The following is a 15,953-nucleotide window of genomic DNA, read 5'->3' as shown; positions in this document are numbered from 1 at the left end:
TACAGAGTGGATATTGGATTCGGGTGCTACATACCACATTTGCCCTAGGAGGGATTGGTTCTCCAGCTTTCAGGAGTTGGAAAGAGGGGATTTCGTGCTCATGGGGAATGATCACAAATGCTCTATTGGTGGTATTGGTACTGTTCGGATCAGGATGAGTGACGGGGTGATTCGGGAGTTGGTTGGAGTGAGGTTCGTTCCTCAGTTGAAGAAGAACATCATTTCACTTGGAGCTTTGGAGGCAGCTGGCTATAGGGTGACCTTGGCGGATGCACGCTTGAAGGTTACATTTGGGTCCATGATTGTGATGAAGGGCGTCAGAAGAAGAAATTTGTATTATTTGCACGGAAGCACGGTGATTGATAGGGAAATGACGACTTCATCAGATTCGGCTAGACTGTGGCATTGTTTGGTGCTGGGGTATATGATTGGTAATACCGTGCATTGGTTGTTGAGGAGTGCTATGACCTGCAGATTGAAGTCCTGTGAGCACATTAGGATGAGCGAGACCGTGGTGGAGTTTGGCACTTCTATCCATCGAGCGAGGGGTCTTTTTGGAGGTGTTCAGTCAGGCATTTGGGGGCCTTCCAAGGAGGCATCATTGGGAGGTAATCGTATCTTGGTTTCCACAGTTGGTGATTGTTCTAGGCATTATTGGGTCGCGACCAGTTCCCGTTGGTGTAAAGTCCTAGAAGTCAACAACAATTGGAAGAAGTGTATTGGCAGAAAGGTAACTCATTGTTTCAGCTTTGGTAGGGGTCCTTTCTTGCGTTGGTGCCGAGCTCACGGCAATAGGAGACACTTCATTGGTGTGGAGACTTTGGGGCGACGAGATGAGATGACAGTTTCGATGGGTCGTTCCTTTCTGGAGGAGGATCGGCGTTTGATGTCGAGCATTGGCATTGGTGTGCGGGCTTCGACATATTTGGGTCATCTTATGCATAGGTCGCCGACTGCTGCTTTAGGAGTTATTAGATCTGGTGGAGCTGCTTCAGATTTTGGGTCGCGTCGGATATTTGGATACCCAGCATTTGGTCACATCGTGGATGTGAGATTGGATCCGATTGCGCGTTTGGGGTTCGGAGGCTCAGTTGATTATCGTTTGGGAGCTTCTGATTTTGTTCTGAGCAGGTATGTCACTTTTGACTCTCGGCAGGTGGAGAGTGTTGATCAGGTCATTTGGATATCGCAGCAGGTGGAGAGTGATGCTACTCCACGTTGGGTGGAGATTACTCCACATACTCCAGATCATACTGCGTCATTTGGGATTCCAGCTAAGGTGACACAGGTTGGAGATCATTTGGTTTTGGATGCAGATGATGGATTGGTTTTGGATTCAGTTGCAGCTGGTAGATATAGTTTGGATATGGCCATTGGTTTACCTCAGGTGGAGGTGTTTGATTTGTCTCAATTTGGGGTCATTGGGAATACTATCAGTTGCAGATCGTTTGGTGATATTGGAGAAGAGTTGCAGACTTTTCTATTTGATTGAGGGCCTTTGGAGGCCGTTTGGGTGAACTACGTGAAGGCTTGATTCCTTGGGCAAAGGATACGTAGGCAGTCATTTTGATGCAGCCGATTTGGTGAGCGACATCGACATTTGGGGTGAGTGTTCACACTCTCATTTGGGTCTCAGCATGTGAGGCATTTGTTTGGTTGGTGTCGGCTCAGTTTTGGGAAAACTTCGCCGAGGTGGAGAATTGTGGAGAAGAATTGGAAAAAGCAGATTTTTGGTCATAAGTCGACTCATGCACAGGCATAAGTCGACTTATGGTAAGTCGACTTATGTTGGTGCATGAGTCGACTTACGTTCTGCTCTGGATTGTTGGTTTTTTGCTCTGCCAAGTCGACTTATCAGGTCTGATAAGTCGACTTATGATCTCTTCTCCAGTTGCTGTTTTTCGCTCTGCCAAGTCGACTTATGCAGACTGATAAGTCGACTTATGACGGGTTTTTTGGAAAGTTCAGGTTCCTATTTGCAGTCTGTTTGGGTTTCTGTTTTGGTATAAATACCAATACGATTTGAGGGTTTTGTGAGGAGAGTTTTGGGGTTTTGGAGCACAGAAAAAGAGAGATCTTTCTGAGCTATTTGTTAGGGTTATTGGTTGAGAGATTGAGAGATTTGTTGGTGAGATTAGTTGGTTCGTTTGAGCGATTTGTAATCTCAATTTGTACTCTCCTTCTCTATTAGTGAAAACCCACCCCCTTCTTGCCCCGTGGACGTAGGCAATTTGCCGAACCACGTAAAACCTTGGTGTTTGTGTTTTGTTTGGTCTTTCTCTCGGCGTTCGTTGGTTTGGTTTCTCAAAGCATCAGTCACAACAAGTGGTATCAGAGCACGGGCAACGCTTGGGCTATTTGGAGGAGTAGATCGCTTTGGAAGTTCATCTAGGGCTTCGTTTGGTGATAAAGGTGGGATCTTTTTTTGTAAAAATCTCGTCTTTTTCAGTTTGGATCTATTTCTCGTTTGTTTCCGCATTGGTTTGGTGGTGCCTTGAGGATTATGGCCGAGAAAGAAGGAGTTGTGGGCAGTACTTCCGGCGTGAAGACCGTCCAAAGCTTGAATATCCACTCAATGAAGATTGATGTGGAAAAGTTCAATGGCACAAACAATTTTGGACTTTGGCGATGCGAAGTCATGGATGCGCTCAACGCGCAAAATTTGGAAGATACGTTGGAGTTGGACGGGAAACCGGACAACATTGATGAGAAGGTTTGGAAAAAGATGAATCGAACGGCGTGTGGTGTGATTAGGTCTTGTCTCACTCAAGATCTAAAGTATGATGTGATCAATGAGACTTCTGCAAAGAAGATTTGGGAGATCCTTGAGAGCAAGTATTTGACCAAGAGTGTGGAGAATCGCTTGCATTTGAAGAGGAGGCTTTACCGCTTCCAGTTGAAGAAAGGAACCTCCATTGGTGATCACATGAACCACTACACGAAGCTTCTTGCGGATTTGGCGAATGTGGATGTTAAGATTGAAGATGAGGACAAGGCGTTGTTGCTATTGAGTTCCTTGCCTGACGAGGAATATGAGACCTTCGTTCTTACTCTTATTAATGGGAAGGCATCTCTTTCGTATAGTGAGGTCACCGCTGCACTTGTGAATTATCAGCTTCGAAAGAAGGATAAGGAGACTTCGTTTGAGCCGGTAGCGGGGGCGTTGGTCGCAAGAGCAAAGGGTCCAAACCGTAGTGGGAGGTCGCAGTCTAGAGGGGCACATCTTGGAGTTCGTAAGAATCAATGTGCCTTTTGCAAAGAAGATGGACATTGGAAAGCCGATTGCCCAAAGTTAGTTGATCGAGCCGGGAAGAATAAGGGAAAAGCTATTCAAGCTTCAGAGGCGAATGTTGTCAAGGCTAGTGGCAACGATTCAGATTCGGATTCTTCGGGCTACTCGTTATCTGCACTGCCGTCAGTTTGTGTTGCCTACTCTACAGAGTGGATATTGGATTCGGGTGCTACATACCACATTTGCCCTAGGAGGGATTGGTTCTCCAGCTTTCAGGAGTTGGAAAGAGGGGATTTCGTGCTCATGGGGAATGATCACAAATGCTCTATTGGTGGTATTGGTACTGTTCGGATCAGGATGAGTGACGGGGTGATTCGGGAGTTGGTTGGAGTGAGGTTCGTTCCTCAGTTGAAGAAGAACATCATTTCACTTGGAGCTTTGGAGGCAGCAGGCTATAGGGTGACCTTGGCGGATGCACGCTTGAAGGTTACATTTGGGTCCATGATTGTGATGAAGGGCGTCAGAAGGAGAAATTTGTATTATTTGCACGGAAGCACGGTGATTGATAGGGAGATGACGACTTCATCAGATTCGGCTAGACTGTGGCATTGTTTGGTGCTGGGGTATATGATTGGTAATACCGTGCATTGGTTGTTGAGGAGTGCTATGACCTGCAGATTGAAGTCCTGTGAGCATATTGGGATGAGCAAGACCGTGGTGGAGTTTGGCATTCCTATCCATCGAGCGAGGGGTCTTTTAGGAGGTGTTTAGTCAGGCATTTGGGGGCCTTCCAAGGAGGCATCATTGGGAGGTAATCGTATCTTGGTTTCCGCAGTTGATGATTGTTCTAGGCATTATTGGGTCGCGACCAGTTCCCGTTGGTGTAAAGTCCTAGAAGTCAACAACAGTTGGAAGGAGTGTATTGGCAGAAAGGTAACTCATTGTTTCGGCTTTGGTAGGGGTCCTTTCTTGCATTTGTGCCGAGCTCACGGCAGTAGGAGACACTTCATTGGTGTGGAGACTTTGGGGCGACGAGATGAGATGACAGTTTCGATGGGTCGTTCCTTTCTGGAGGAGGATCGGCGTTGGTTGTCGAGCATTGGCATTGGTGTGCGGGCTTCGACATATTTGGGTCATCTTATGCATAGGTCGCCGACTGCTGCTTTAGGAGTTATTAGATCTGGTGGAGCTGCTTCAGATTTTGGGTCGCGTCGGATATTTGGATACCCAGCATTTGGTCACATCGTGGATGTGAGATTGGATCCGATTGCGCGTTTGGGGTTCGGAGGCTCAGTTGATTATCGTTTGGGAGCTTCTGATTTTGTTCTGAGCAGGTATGTCACTTTTTGATCAGGTCGTTTGGATATCGCAGCAGGTGGAGGGTGATGCTAGTCCACGTTGGGTGGAGAGTACTCCACATACTCCAGATCATACTGCATCATTCGGGACTCCAGCTGAGGTGACACAGGTTGGGGATCATTTGATTTCGGATGCAGATGATGGATTGGTTTTGGATTCGGTGGTAGCTGGTGGACATGATTTGGATACGGCCATTGGTTTACCTCAGATGGAGGTATTTGATTTGTATCAGTTTGGGGCCGCTATCAGTTGCAGATCCATCGGCGATACTGGGGAAGAGTTGCAGACTTTTCTATTTGTTTGAGGGCCTTTGGAGGCCATTGGATGAACTACGTGAAGGCTTGATTCCTTGGGCAAGAGGATACGTAGGCAGTCAGTTTTGATGCAGCCGATTTGGTGAGTAGATACCGACGTTTGGGTGAGTGTTCGCACTCCCGTTTGGGTCTCGACTTGTGTGGATGGAGTCCGTTGTCATGAGTCCGTTGCCGTGGCGTACTGGATGCAACAAGTGAGGCATTTGTTTTGGTTGGTGTCGGCTCAGTGTTGGGAACACTTCGCCGAGGTGGAGAATTGTGAAAACGGCGAAGGAATTGTGAAAAACGTGAAGAATAACCCAAAACATTTGTTGGTTTGGTTTCTCAAAGCATCATAGTTGGTTGTTTGTTTGGCTTCCGCGCCGTGCACAACACACAATACATTAACCCGGGAAGGTTTCATGGGCAATGCTCACATGGCCCACCTCAAATTTGCTATTTTCCCTGCATATAAAGGTTTTTAACAAAAAAAATGTATTCATGATTTAACGGCAATCAATTTGACAAATGGAAACACTATAATAAAACCACAAGCAAAATATTTCCACAAAAGTAATTATGAAAAAAGATTCTACGATAATTTCTGACGACGATGCTTTCATATGTACTACTTCAAAAGCGCTTAAAATATTCTCTCAAAAATTTCCATAGTAAAACGCCCTTCAAGATTTTGCAAGTGCCCTCACGTAGCCGTCCATCAAGTGGATGCATTATTCTACAAAAAAAAAAACACAATTAAGTGTAGTTTAAAAATTGCAACCATCAAACTCTAGTAATATTGTTACATCAAGGAAAAAACTCTTAGCTGTTTATGAGATATTAAGAGGAAATGGGCGGTTAGGTGCACGATAGCTGGGCGATTTCATCCGCTATCTTGCGCCCCCGCCGTGGTTAAAAAATGCCAAAAAAGAGGAAAAATAATGGGAAAAAAATCCTAAATGTTGGATTTAGTTCTTCATCTTCGAGATCGGGATTTCTTTCAGATCATTCAGATGCTGGATCGATTGAAGAAGAGGAGGTTTTATTGAATTCTATGGGGTCAACGGGGCCAAAGGGTGAAAAAAAGAAGATGCTAATGGCGGACATCTTAAAAGCTCCAATTCATGGATCTAGTAGGGATTTGAGCTTTGATCGTCAGGCAAATTGCTCGCGATCTGAATCTGTTATGAATCAAATCTCTCCTCAGGAGATTGCTCGCCAGAGATCTGAGGCTCCTAGCTCTTCTGGTAAGGCTTCTTGGGCCGACGAGGTCGAAGTTGTTGTTGATTCTTGTCAGCATCATCCTTTGATCTCGGCTAGTTCTTTTGATTCAAATTTTCCAGTTCTTGAATCTGTTTCTATTCCATTGAATTCAAAAGTGATGAACAATATTGATAAAAATCCTAAGTCTCCTGTTCCATTGGCTCCTGTTGATGAGAAAATAGATGATAGTAAAGGTTTTCCTTCTTCAGTGAATCATATAGATCAAAATCTTATTAAGGAAAAAGATCAAGACAACACCAAGAAGACCTGGGTTAGTCTTTTTGCAGATAACAGGAAATCTGGCTGCGGCATGAGTCTGAATTATGTGGATTCAGAGAACAAAGAGTTTGTTAACTTTAATGAGGATGAATGGAATGAGGGTAATTCTAACTGGAAATTCTCTTTGATTGGTCAAGTATTAGGCTTAAATGTCAAGTTTAAGGCCATGGAGAATTTTGTTCAAAAAGTCTGGTCACATTGTCCTGAAGTTTTATTACTTAAACCAGGCTTTTTCCTGTTTAAATTCAAGAATAATGAGGAAATGGAGGATATCCTTGCTTCTGGTCCCTGGTTCTTTGGCTCAAGACCCCTGTTATTAAAAATATGGACAATTGAGGAAGACATGGTCAAGATAAATGAAAATATATATCCTGTTTGGATACAGTTACCTGGATTAAGGCTCAACTTATGGACTCCTAATGCTATTAGTAAAATTGCTAGTCAGGTTGGTAGGCCTATAGCTACTGATAAGCTTACAGCAAACAAACAAAGACTAGCTTATGCTAGGGTCCTGGTGGAAGTTCATATGCCAGCCATTCTACCTGACTGTATCTCTATACATGGACCAAATGGTAAATTTGTGAATCAAAGGGTGATTTATGAAATTAAACCCAGGTGGTGTGATAAATGCAAACTTGTGGGTCATGACACAAATTTCTGCAAAAGATTCCCCAGAATTCAAAAATGGGTGCCAAAAAATGTGGCACAAGCTGATACTGTTACTGATACTGGGAATATGGGGAATCAATTGAAGACTACCGAGAATGTATTGAAAGCTCAAGTAGACATACCCAGGAAGCAAAAAAATTTTTGTGAGGGGAGTGTTCAAGGGGATCCAACTTTTGTCTCTGCTCCTGTGCACGTTGTGCATGTTCAGGAACATAAGACTAGTGAAGAAACCAGGAGTATATCCTCTCAAGACTCCAGAGTTAAAACAATTGGGAAAAATTTACATCAGGAGTTTGGACCAGTGTTTTCTACTAGTGTCAAAAGATCATCTGCCAATAAGACTCAAATAGCTGGTATGATCAATGTTCCTACTCTTGGAAATCCTTTTGCTCATCTTAAAGATTTAGAAATGGACTCCTCTTCAGTGGATAGGGGGGAACATCTATCTTATGAACCTCTCTTTCTGGAACATTAGAGGACTTAACAAGTCCTCAAAGCAACATGTTGCTAAACTTCATATTATGCAGTACCAGCTCTCTTTCTTGGCTCTAGTTGAAACAAAAATAAAAATAGATAAGCTCTCTATCTCTGCAAAGAAGATTGCCAGTGGCTGGAAATGGCTCTCAAATGCAAATTATACAGGAAGAGCAAGGATTTTGATTCTATGGAATCCCAATATTCTGGAAGTTAATGTGGATAGTCTTGCAGAGTCAAAAGGCGGTGCTTCTCGGACCTAGACCAAACAAACATAGATGCAGCAATTACCTCGAACCCTTCACTAGCCAACTGCTCTCACATTAACTGCTCTAACAAAATCATCATTACTCTAGCCCCCATTATGAGTCATCGGGCCTAGTCAACGCCAAGCACATGCTGTCATTCCCTCATTAAATAACCATATGACTCACTTTCTTCCACGACCGACACCTAGAAGGTATCTGCCAACTCAACAGCCTGCCTAGACTCAATCAAAGTTACCTTCATACCCCTCTGATCTGCTATAAAATAGAGCTATGCTACATGGGGTAACTTCTTCAAGTTTTTTAAAATGTGGACAAAGCATGAGAGTTACATGCATACTGTCTCCTCTGTTTGGCAAAGTTCAATTTCAGGATGCACAATGTATTCTGTAGTAAAAAAACTGAAGCTTCTGAAAATTGCACTGAAGGATCTTAATAAGAGGAATTTTCACAATATCAGTGAACAGGTGATTAGAGCAAAAATGAATTTGGATATTATGCAAAACAATCTTCAAAGGGATCCTCTAAATTCAGATTTGATAAATCAGGAAAAAATATGCATAGCTCAATATAATAAGCTACTGGAATGTGAGATGTCTTTCTATCATCAGAAAGCTAGAATTCAATGGAATGTGAAAGGGGACAGATGCACTAGTTTTTTCCACTCTGCTATCAAAGCAAAAAGACATCAGAATAGAATTATGGTGTTGTACAACAGTGCAGGGGATAGAATCACGGAAGGGAATGATATTATCAATGAGTTGGTGACTTTCTACAAAACTCTTTTGGGCACAACTTCTCTTACATCAAAACCTGATCTCAATGTTCTTCACTGTGGTCCTTGCCTAAACAATACACAAGCTGATACTCTATCTACTCCAGTTTCCAAGGAAGAAATCAGAACTGCAGTCCACTCTATGTCAGAAAACAAAGCTCCTGGTCCTGATGGATATAGTATGTCCTTCTACAAATCTGCATGGATTGTTATTGGGGATGACATATCTTTAGCAATTGAAGAATTCTTCAAAACTGGTAAGCTCCTAAGTGCAGTTAATGCTACAGCCATCACATTGATTCCAAAAGTGACCTGTCCAAAGACTCCATCTGATTTTAGACCAATTGCTTGTTGCAACTGCATCTACAAAATTATCTCTAAAATTCTTGCAAACAGGATTAAGCCTATTATGGGGTATCTAGTAAATGAGGCACAAAGTGCCTTTGTGAAAGGAAGACAAATCTCAAGCAATATTCTTCTTGCTCATGAGTTAGTTAAGAATTACAATCGGAAACACATCTCCCCCAGGGTCATGTTAAGTATTGATATTAAAAAAGCCTTTGATACTATTAATTGGGAATTTCTAAAAGATATGTTAAAGGGACTTGGATTCCCAGTTAAGATGATAAACTGGATCATGGCTTGTATATCCTCTCCAAATTACTCTATTTCACTTAATGGCTCACTCCATGGCTACTTCAAGGGAGAAAGAGGGTTAAGACAAGGTGACCCCTTATCTCCTTATTTGTTCATTTTGGGGATGGAGTACTTATCCAGAAATCTGTCCAAGCTTAAAGATGACAGATCCTTTAAATTTCACCCTAGGTGTGGTGAGCTTAAGATTACACACCTTATCTTTGCTGATGATCTATTGCTCTTTTCTAAGGGAGATATTCTTTCAGTGAGCAAGCTCTTCAATTGTTTCAGAGACTTCAGCAATGTCTCGGGTCTGGAAGCAAATGTTGATAAATGTAAAATCTTTTACGGAGGGGTTGATGACAACTTTAAAAATGCTGTCAGGAACATATTGAATTTCCCTGAGGGTGCATTGCCCATAAAATATCTTGGTGTCCCTATGATTTGTAAGAGGTTGTCTTTTGTGGATTGCTCTCCTCTCCTTAAAAAGGTTTCTGATCAATTTCAGGCCTGTATGAAAAATAGGGGGTTGTCTTATGCAGGAAGGAGTTTGCCTGAGCAAGAATAATGGTGGTCTGGGTATATTTTCAGTTCTAATCTGGAATTTTGCTTCTATTTTGAGAACCCTTTGGCACATTCATATTAATAAGGAAAGCTTGTGGATAAAGTGGATTCATAGTACATATTTAAAGCAATGTGATGTCTGGACTGTTCAAGGAAAAAATGGGAACTCTTGGCTATGGAAACAGATTCTGAAGACTAGAGATAATGCTCTGAGGATTTTTAATGGAGCTGATAACCTGAAGCTACTCATCCAATCCTGTTGTAGGAATTCAGTTGTAAGTGTATCAGCTCTCTATACTGCTCTTTCCCCTGTTTCAACTTCAGTACCATGGCACAATACAATATGGGAGACCACCAATATCCCCAGGCACTCGTTCATCAGCTGGTTGGCTATCCAAAATAGATTGCTAACTCAAGACAAACTCAACAATTGGGGGGTTGTATCTAATAATAGCTGCTGCTTATGTTGTACTTCTAGACATGAAAGTAGGGATCATCTCTTTTTTGATTGCCCTTTTTCGATGAGTGTTTGGTCCAAGGTCATGGAATGGTTAAAATTCAAGTGGAGGTCATGTGTATGGGATCAAATTAGTGACTGGTACTGCTTCAGGTTGAGAGGAAGAGGGTTCAAACAGAAAATCAAAAGAATGGCCCTCACCACTTCAATTTACAGCATATGGATAGAGAGGAATGCCAGAATTTTCAAATCTAAGCACAAGTCAGCTGATCAGGTCTTCAAGGAGATCAAGTTTAGCATTTTTTCCAGCATACTCAATGGCCCTTTTTCGGAAGTTGACAGAGCATGGTTATGTTCTGTGTGATTTGAGTTTTTGATACATTGTTCGTGTAATCTCAGTTGCTGAGCATTTTGCTGCGCTGATCTTTCAATTTGGAAATGAATAAAATATTTCATTTACCAAAAAAAAAAAATATTGTTTCATCAAGTATGTTCATCATATTCTTCATCCTCTCATAACGTTACAGGTAAAAAAGCATGAGTTAACGTCCTAGTCTATTGGGGGAAACAATAATTAGCTATATAGCGCAGAATCAACGCAAAAGTTTAAATGTAGTTCAAACATTGCAACAATCAAACTCCCATTTCATTACAATGACATACAATATAACTCCGATACTTCAATAAACGAACAAAAAGGAGTTTTGAATACTATGAATCAAGGATATTTAAATTACGAGTAGCTATATAGAGAGGGTAAGGACTACAAGAAGAAAATTTTATCTGTATGCAATTTGTAATTCTAGCTAGTATTCACGTGTATACTGTTTGCTCTGCATATCCTGCACTTTTTTTTAACAAGCTCAATAACACTAAATAATGAAACATAGAATCATGTTATTTGGATACATCTTATTTATGGATCTAATAGTTTCATAAAGACGACTTAATAATTTGGCAGGAAGGATATAGCCAAGGATGCGGAAGATGATGCAGTGGGGGACAATTCTCACTCTGATGCTTAGCTCCCGATCCGCCCAAGGGTCAGAATGTCATTGTCTGGTTTTTGTGCCTCATGTCATTGTTTGGTTGTTAAACAATATGAAATTTACCCTTTTCTCATAAAAATCTTGAAAAAGGAAGAACTGGATATATATGGTTGCGTACTTAGCCAAGCGGTCCCGAGGACAGTCTAAGTTTGTTTTTTGGGAAAAATGCTTCCAGCCCCCAAAAGCCAAGTGAACATGCTTCCCACCCTCAGGACTTGGTCAATGGGTGTTTTACCTATAAAAATAAAGAATCTGTTCTCTGAGCCCCAAAACACAAAACCCAAGACATTAAAACATGTGAAGACCATAATACCCTTCTCTCTCTTTTTCTTTTTTTATTAAAATATGATGGGGGATTATTTTATTATTTTTGTTTTCTCTCTCTCTTTATCATGATGTACCAAGAGGATAGTTGAAATGATTGATGATGATTATTTTATTATTTTCGTTTTTTATTATTTTGGTTGTTTGTATTGGGAGGTTGTTAAGGTTACGGGTTGGTTGTTAAGGTTAAGGGTTTGTTGTTAAGGTTATGAATCCTCTCTCTCTCTCTCTTTCTTTTTTTTATTAAAATATGATGAGGATTATTTTATTATTTTTGTTTTCTCTCTCTTTCTTTATCATGATGATTGATGAGGATTATTTTATTATTTTTGTTTTTTATTATTTTGGTTGTTTGTATTAGGAGGTTGTTAAAGTTACGGGTTGATTGTTAAGGTTACGGGTTGGTTGTTAAGGTTAATGGTTTGTTGTTAAGGTTATGAATCCTCTCTCTCTTTTTCTTTTTTTTTTATTAAAATATGATGGAGATTATTTTATTATTTTTGTTTTCTCTCTCTCTTTATCATGATGATTGATGAGGATTATTTTATTATTTTCGTTTTTTATTATTTTGGTTGTTTGTATTGGGAGGTTGTTAAGGTTACGGGTTGGTTGTTAAGGTTAAGGGTTTGTTGTTAAGGTTATGAATCATCTCTCTCTCTCTTTCTTTTTTTATTAAAATATGATGAGGATTATTTTATTATTTTTGTTTTCTCTCTCTCTTTATCATAATGTACCAAGAGGATAGTTGAAATAATTGATGAGGATTATTTTATTATTTTTGATTTTTTATTATTTTGGTTGTTTGTATTGGGAGGTTGTTAAGGTTACGGGTTGGTTGTTAAGGTTACGGGTTGATTGTTAAGGTTAAGGGTTTGTTGTTAAGGTTATGAATCCTCTCTCTCTCTCTTTCTTTTTTTTATTAAAATATGATGATGATTATTTTATTATTTTTGTTTTTTCTCTCTCTTTATCATGATGTACCAAGAGGATAGTTGAAATGATTGATGATGATTATTTTATTATTTTTGTTTTTTTATTATTTTGGTTGTTTGTATTAGAAGGTTGTTAAGGTTACGAGTTGGTTGTTAAGGTTAAGGGTTTGTTGTTAAGGTTATGAATTCTCTCTCTCTCTCTCTCTCTTTCTTTTTTTATTAAAATATGATGGGGATTATTTTATTATTTTTATTTTCTCTCTCTTTATCATGATGTACCAAGAGGATAGTTGAAATGATTGATGGGGATTATTTTATTATTTTCGTTTTTTATTATTTTGGTTGTTTGTATTGGGAGGTTGTTAAGGTTACGGGTTGATTGTTAAGGTTACGGGTTAGTTGTTAAGGTTAAGGGTTTGTTGTTAAGGTTGTGGATTTGTTGTGTAGGTTACGGATTTGTTGTTAAGGTTACGGGTTTAATTGTTAGGGGGGGTTAGTCACCTAGAACTTTTTAAGTAGAACTGGGATAATTGGTAAAGTGGGATAATTTTTTAACACTGGGATAATTTAGTGGAACAATGATGGATAATTCTTAAAGTTGGATAATTTGGTAGGATAATTTGGTGGGATAATGATGGATAATATTATGAAGTTGCATAATTTGGTAGGATAATTTGGTGGGGGTAATGGTGGGTATATATTACTATTGTTAATAATTGTATATTAAAAATAATATAAGATTGATAAGCAATTGATTAGTCTAGTAATAACTATAAAATATAATGCAATAAAACATTACTATTCATCTCAAATAATAAAATATTTTACAACTAAATAAAAATCTAAATTCCTAGAGTGACTCGACTTCCATCATCCCACATGGCCTCTGCCATAGAATTTCTCCAAGCTCCCGCAGCTGCTCGTTGAGTCTGTTGAGTCTGTAACTCATCTTCTTCATCGGAGTCATCATCTGCATCAGCAACATTTCGTGGAGCTTCTAGTGGAAGATCATAAATGTCAAAGTCATCATTTGTATTCTCCAATCTTAAAAAGTTATGCAATCCTACACATGCAACGAACATCTTTATTTGTGTGGCATACGGAAAACCTGGAGGTTGGCTCTTGAAAATAGTGAATCTAGACTTAAAGACTCCAAAGATGCGCTCGACACAATTTCTAAGAGACGCATGCCGATGGTTGAAAACTTCTTTTGAATTTCGTGGTCGTTGTCGATTATTAGCAGGGCCGAACTCTGAAAGATGGTACCTTTGACCTCGGTATGGAGCAAGAAATTGTAGCCTATTTGGATAGCCGCAGTCAACTAGATAAAATTTATCTGCAAACAAGAATATAAATATGAATGAGAAAAATATTGTAAAACTAAAAAATATGATTTAATTGATAGAATACTATGTAAAGATTATTACTCTGTGGAAGTGGAAGTCCATAAGGTCTACTCATTGCATCCTTCAAGACTCTTGCATCATTAGCAGAACCCTCCCACCCAGCTAAGACATAAATGAATTTGAGATCAAATGTGCAAGCTGCCAAGACGTTCTGAGAGAGAAAACCATGTCTATTTCGATAGGGCGTCTGATCTATGTTATACACCATGCACGGTATATGAGTCCCATCTATTGCACCGATACAGTCCTGAATAATCAATGTGTCAGACCATCTCAAGTGATATGTGTGGGGGCACGCACGCATGTGTGCACGTGTGTGTGTCTGCGTGTGTGTAAATTCTAAAGCAATAATAATTACCTTGAAATAAGGCCAAAAGCGAGATTCTGATTTAACCTTATCAGGTGGATCAGTAGGGGGTGATGCCATCAAGCATGATGCTAAAGATACCAAGACCTGTAATGCTTTATTAAAACATACACTGATGGTCTATTTTGAACGATCAAATCGACCAGTTGCAACAAAGTATCGTTGGTTCTGACTAACCGTGAGAAGAAAAATAGCAATCATCTCCTCAACACTAATGTGGTATGTGTCTTGTATATGGCCCCGCTCTCTCAAGATATTGCATAACTTCATGAAGCAATCTGGGTACGTTCGGTAAATTCTACGAAAATCTTGAGGATGATTATCCATCTTGGACTGTAAGTATGTGAGACCAAGATCTGTAAAATAGCAATCATCTCCTCAACACTAATGTGGTATGTGTCTTGTATATAGCCCCGCTCTCTCAAGATATTGCATAACTTCATGAAGCAATCTGGGTACATACGGTAAATTCTACGAAAATCTTGAGGATGATTATCCATCTTGGACTGTAAGTATGTGAGACTAAGATCTGTAATACCACGTCGAGGACTTCGAAAATTAAGCGTATTTGCTATGAACTCCCTTGATAGACATCCTGATACCTTTGTGATCAGATCTGCAGCCTCAGCAGCTAATTCGATTATGCGAATCAAAAGATTATCATCGAAGTCTTCATGATGAAAATATAAAATGGGCAAATTTTGATCTTCCTCCATCCTATTAAATAATATAACCAATGAAATATAATCAATTTACATGAAACTTATGTGCATAGGAAATAAATAAAGCACTCTATTATTAGCATACAATGAGATTGATAACAAAGTAGCAATCAATTAAAAAATGTTGATATGTATGCTAATCGTTAATCACCAAACTACTGAAAAATAGAAAAAAAAAACATAATATTGCACTACTCTCATCTACACATACAAGAATCATTTGTTGGGATGATACATATAATAGAAACTTCATCCATTAAATGCACCAAACTAAGATAGCTGACAAGTCAAATAACATAAGAACATAATATAAACAAATAAATAAAAGCATAGCAATATCCTAAAAATAAATAGTTTTGACAAATTAAAATAAAATTGATCCTAAAAATACTTTCCAAATGTTTAAAAAAAACATGACATTATTCCAAGTTCCACCTACTCAATGAAAAATAATTTGACAATATAAAATTTCACAGAATCCTAACACCATAACAAATCTTAAAAAACATATAAATATCCTAAACTTCTAAATTACTGCCTCTAAACATCTCCAAAGAAATCAGAATCATAATCTTCACCATTTGGATCAGAATTGGCTTGAGTCTCATCCTTACCATCATTCATTATCTCACCGGTCAACCTAAAATGTAGAAACTCATAGCGGTCTTTTGCATCCATGTCAATAAAGGCATCCTTCATGTCCTGTGAGATATTGTCACTGAGTATATTCCATTTTTGTGGCTTAGTCAATTCAGAAGTAGACATAACAGCATCAACTCATTCTTTATTCCGACCTTTTCTTATCTTCCTCAACTCATCAACTAACTCATGAAAAGCTTTACCTACAGTGACAACTCTCTCTCCTACCTCTTGCAATGATAATTGG

At 39.5% G+C, this 15,953-nt stretch overlaps 1 protein-coding gene across 1 annotated transcript; it reads right to left on the bottom strand.

Annotated features, from left to right (window-relative positions):
- On the bottom strand, positions 10,103-15,061 carry LOC109839141. Its single transcript, XM_020407569.1, has 6 exons — positions 14,809-15,061; positions 14,523-14,701; positions 14,337-14,432; positions 14,000-14,225; positions 13,423-13,908; positions 10,103-10,200 (listed from the first exon to the last, which is right to left on the bottom strand). Exons 1-6 carry the CDS (start codon positions 15,059-15,061, stop codon positions 10,103-10,105), a joined length of 1,338 nt encoding a protein of 445 aa, XP_020263158.1.

This window comes from Asparagus officinalis, chromosome 4, assembly GCF_001876935.1.
Source record: "Asparagus officinalis chromosome 4, Aspof.V1, whole genome shotgun sequence".
In the NCBI taxonomy this organism is placed as follows: Eukaryota; Viridiplantae; Streptophyta; class Magnoliopsida; order Asparagales; family Asparagaceae; genus Asparagus; species Asparagus officinalis.
This window is presented reverse-complemented; position numbering and strand designations above follow the sequence as displayed.

Bases quoted from the DNA above. Each gene is read 5' to 3' on its own strand.
- LOC109839141 (XM_020407569.1), bottom strand. From the start codon at position 15,061: ATGGAGGAAGATCAAAATTTGCCCATTTTATATTTTCATCATGAAGAC. The intron at 14,226-14,336 runs GTAATTATTATT...TTGATTATTCAG, and splicing joins GCTTTTGGCCTTATTTCAAG to GACTGTATCGGTGCAATAGA. The intron at 13,909-13,999 runs GTAATAATCTTT...TCTTGTTTGCAG, and splicing joins TGGACTTCCACTTCCACAGA to ATAAATTTTATCTAGTTGAC.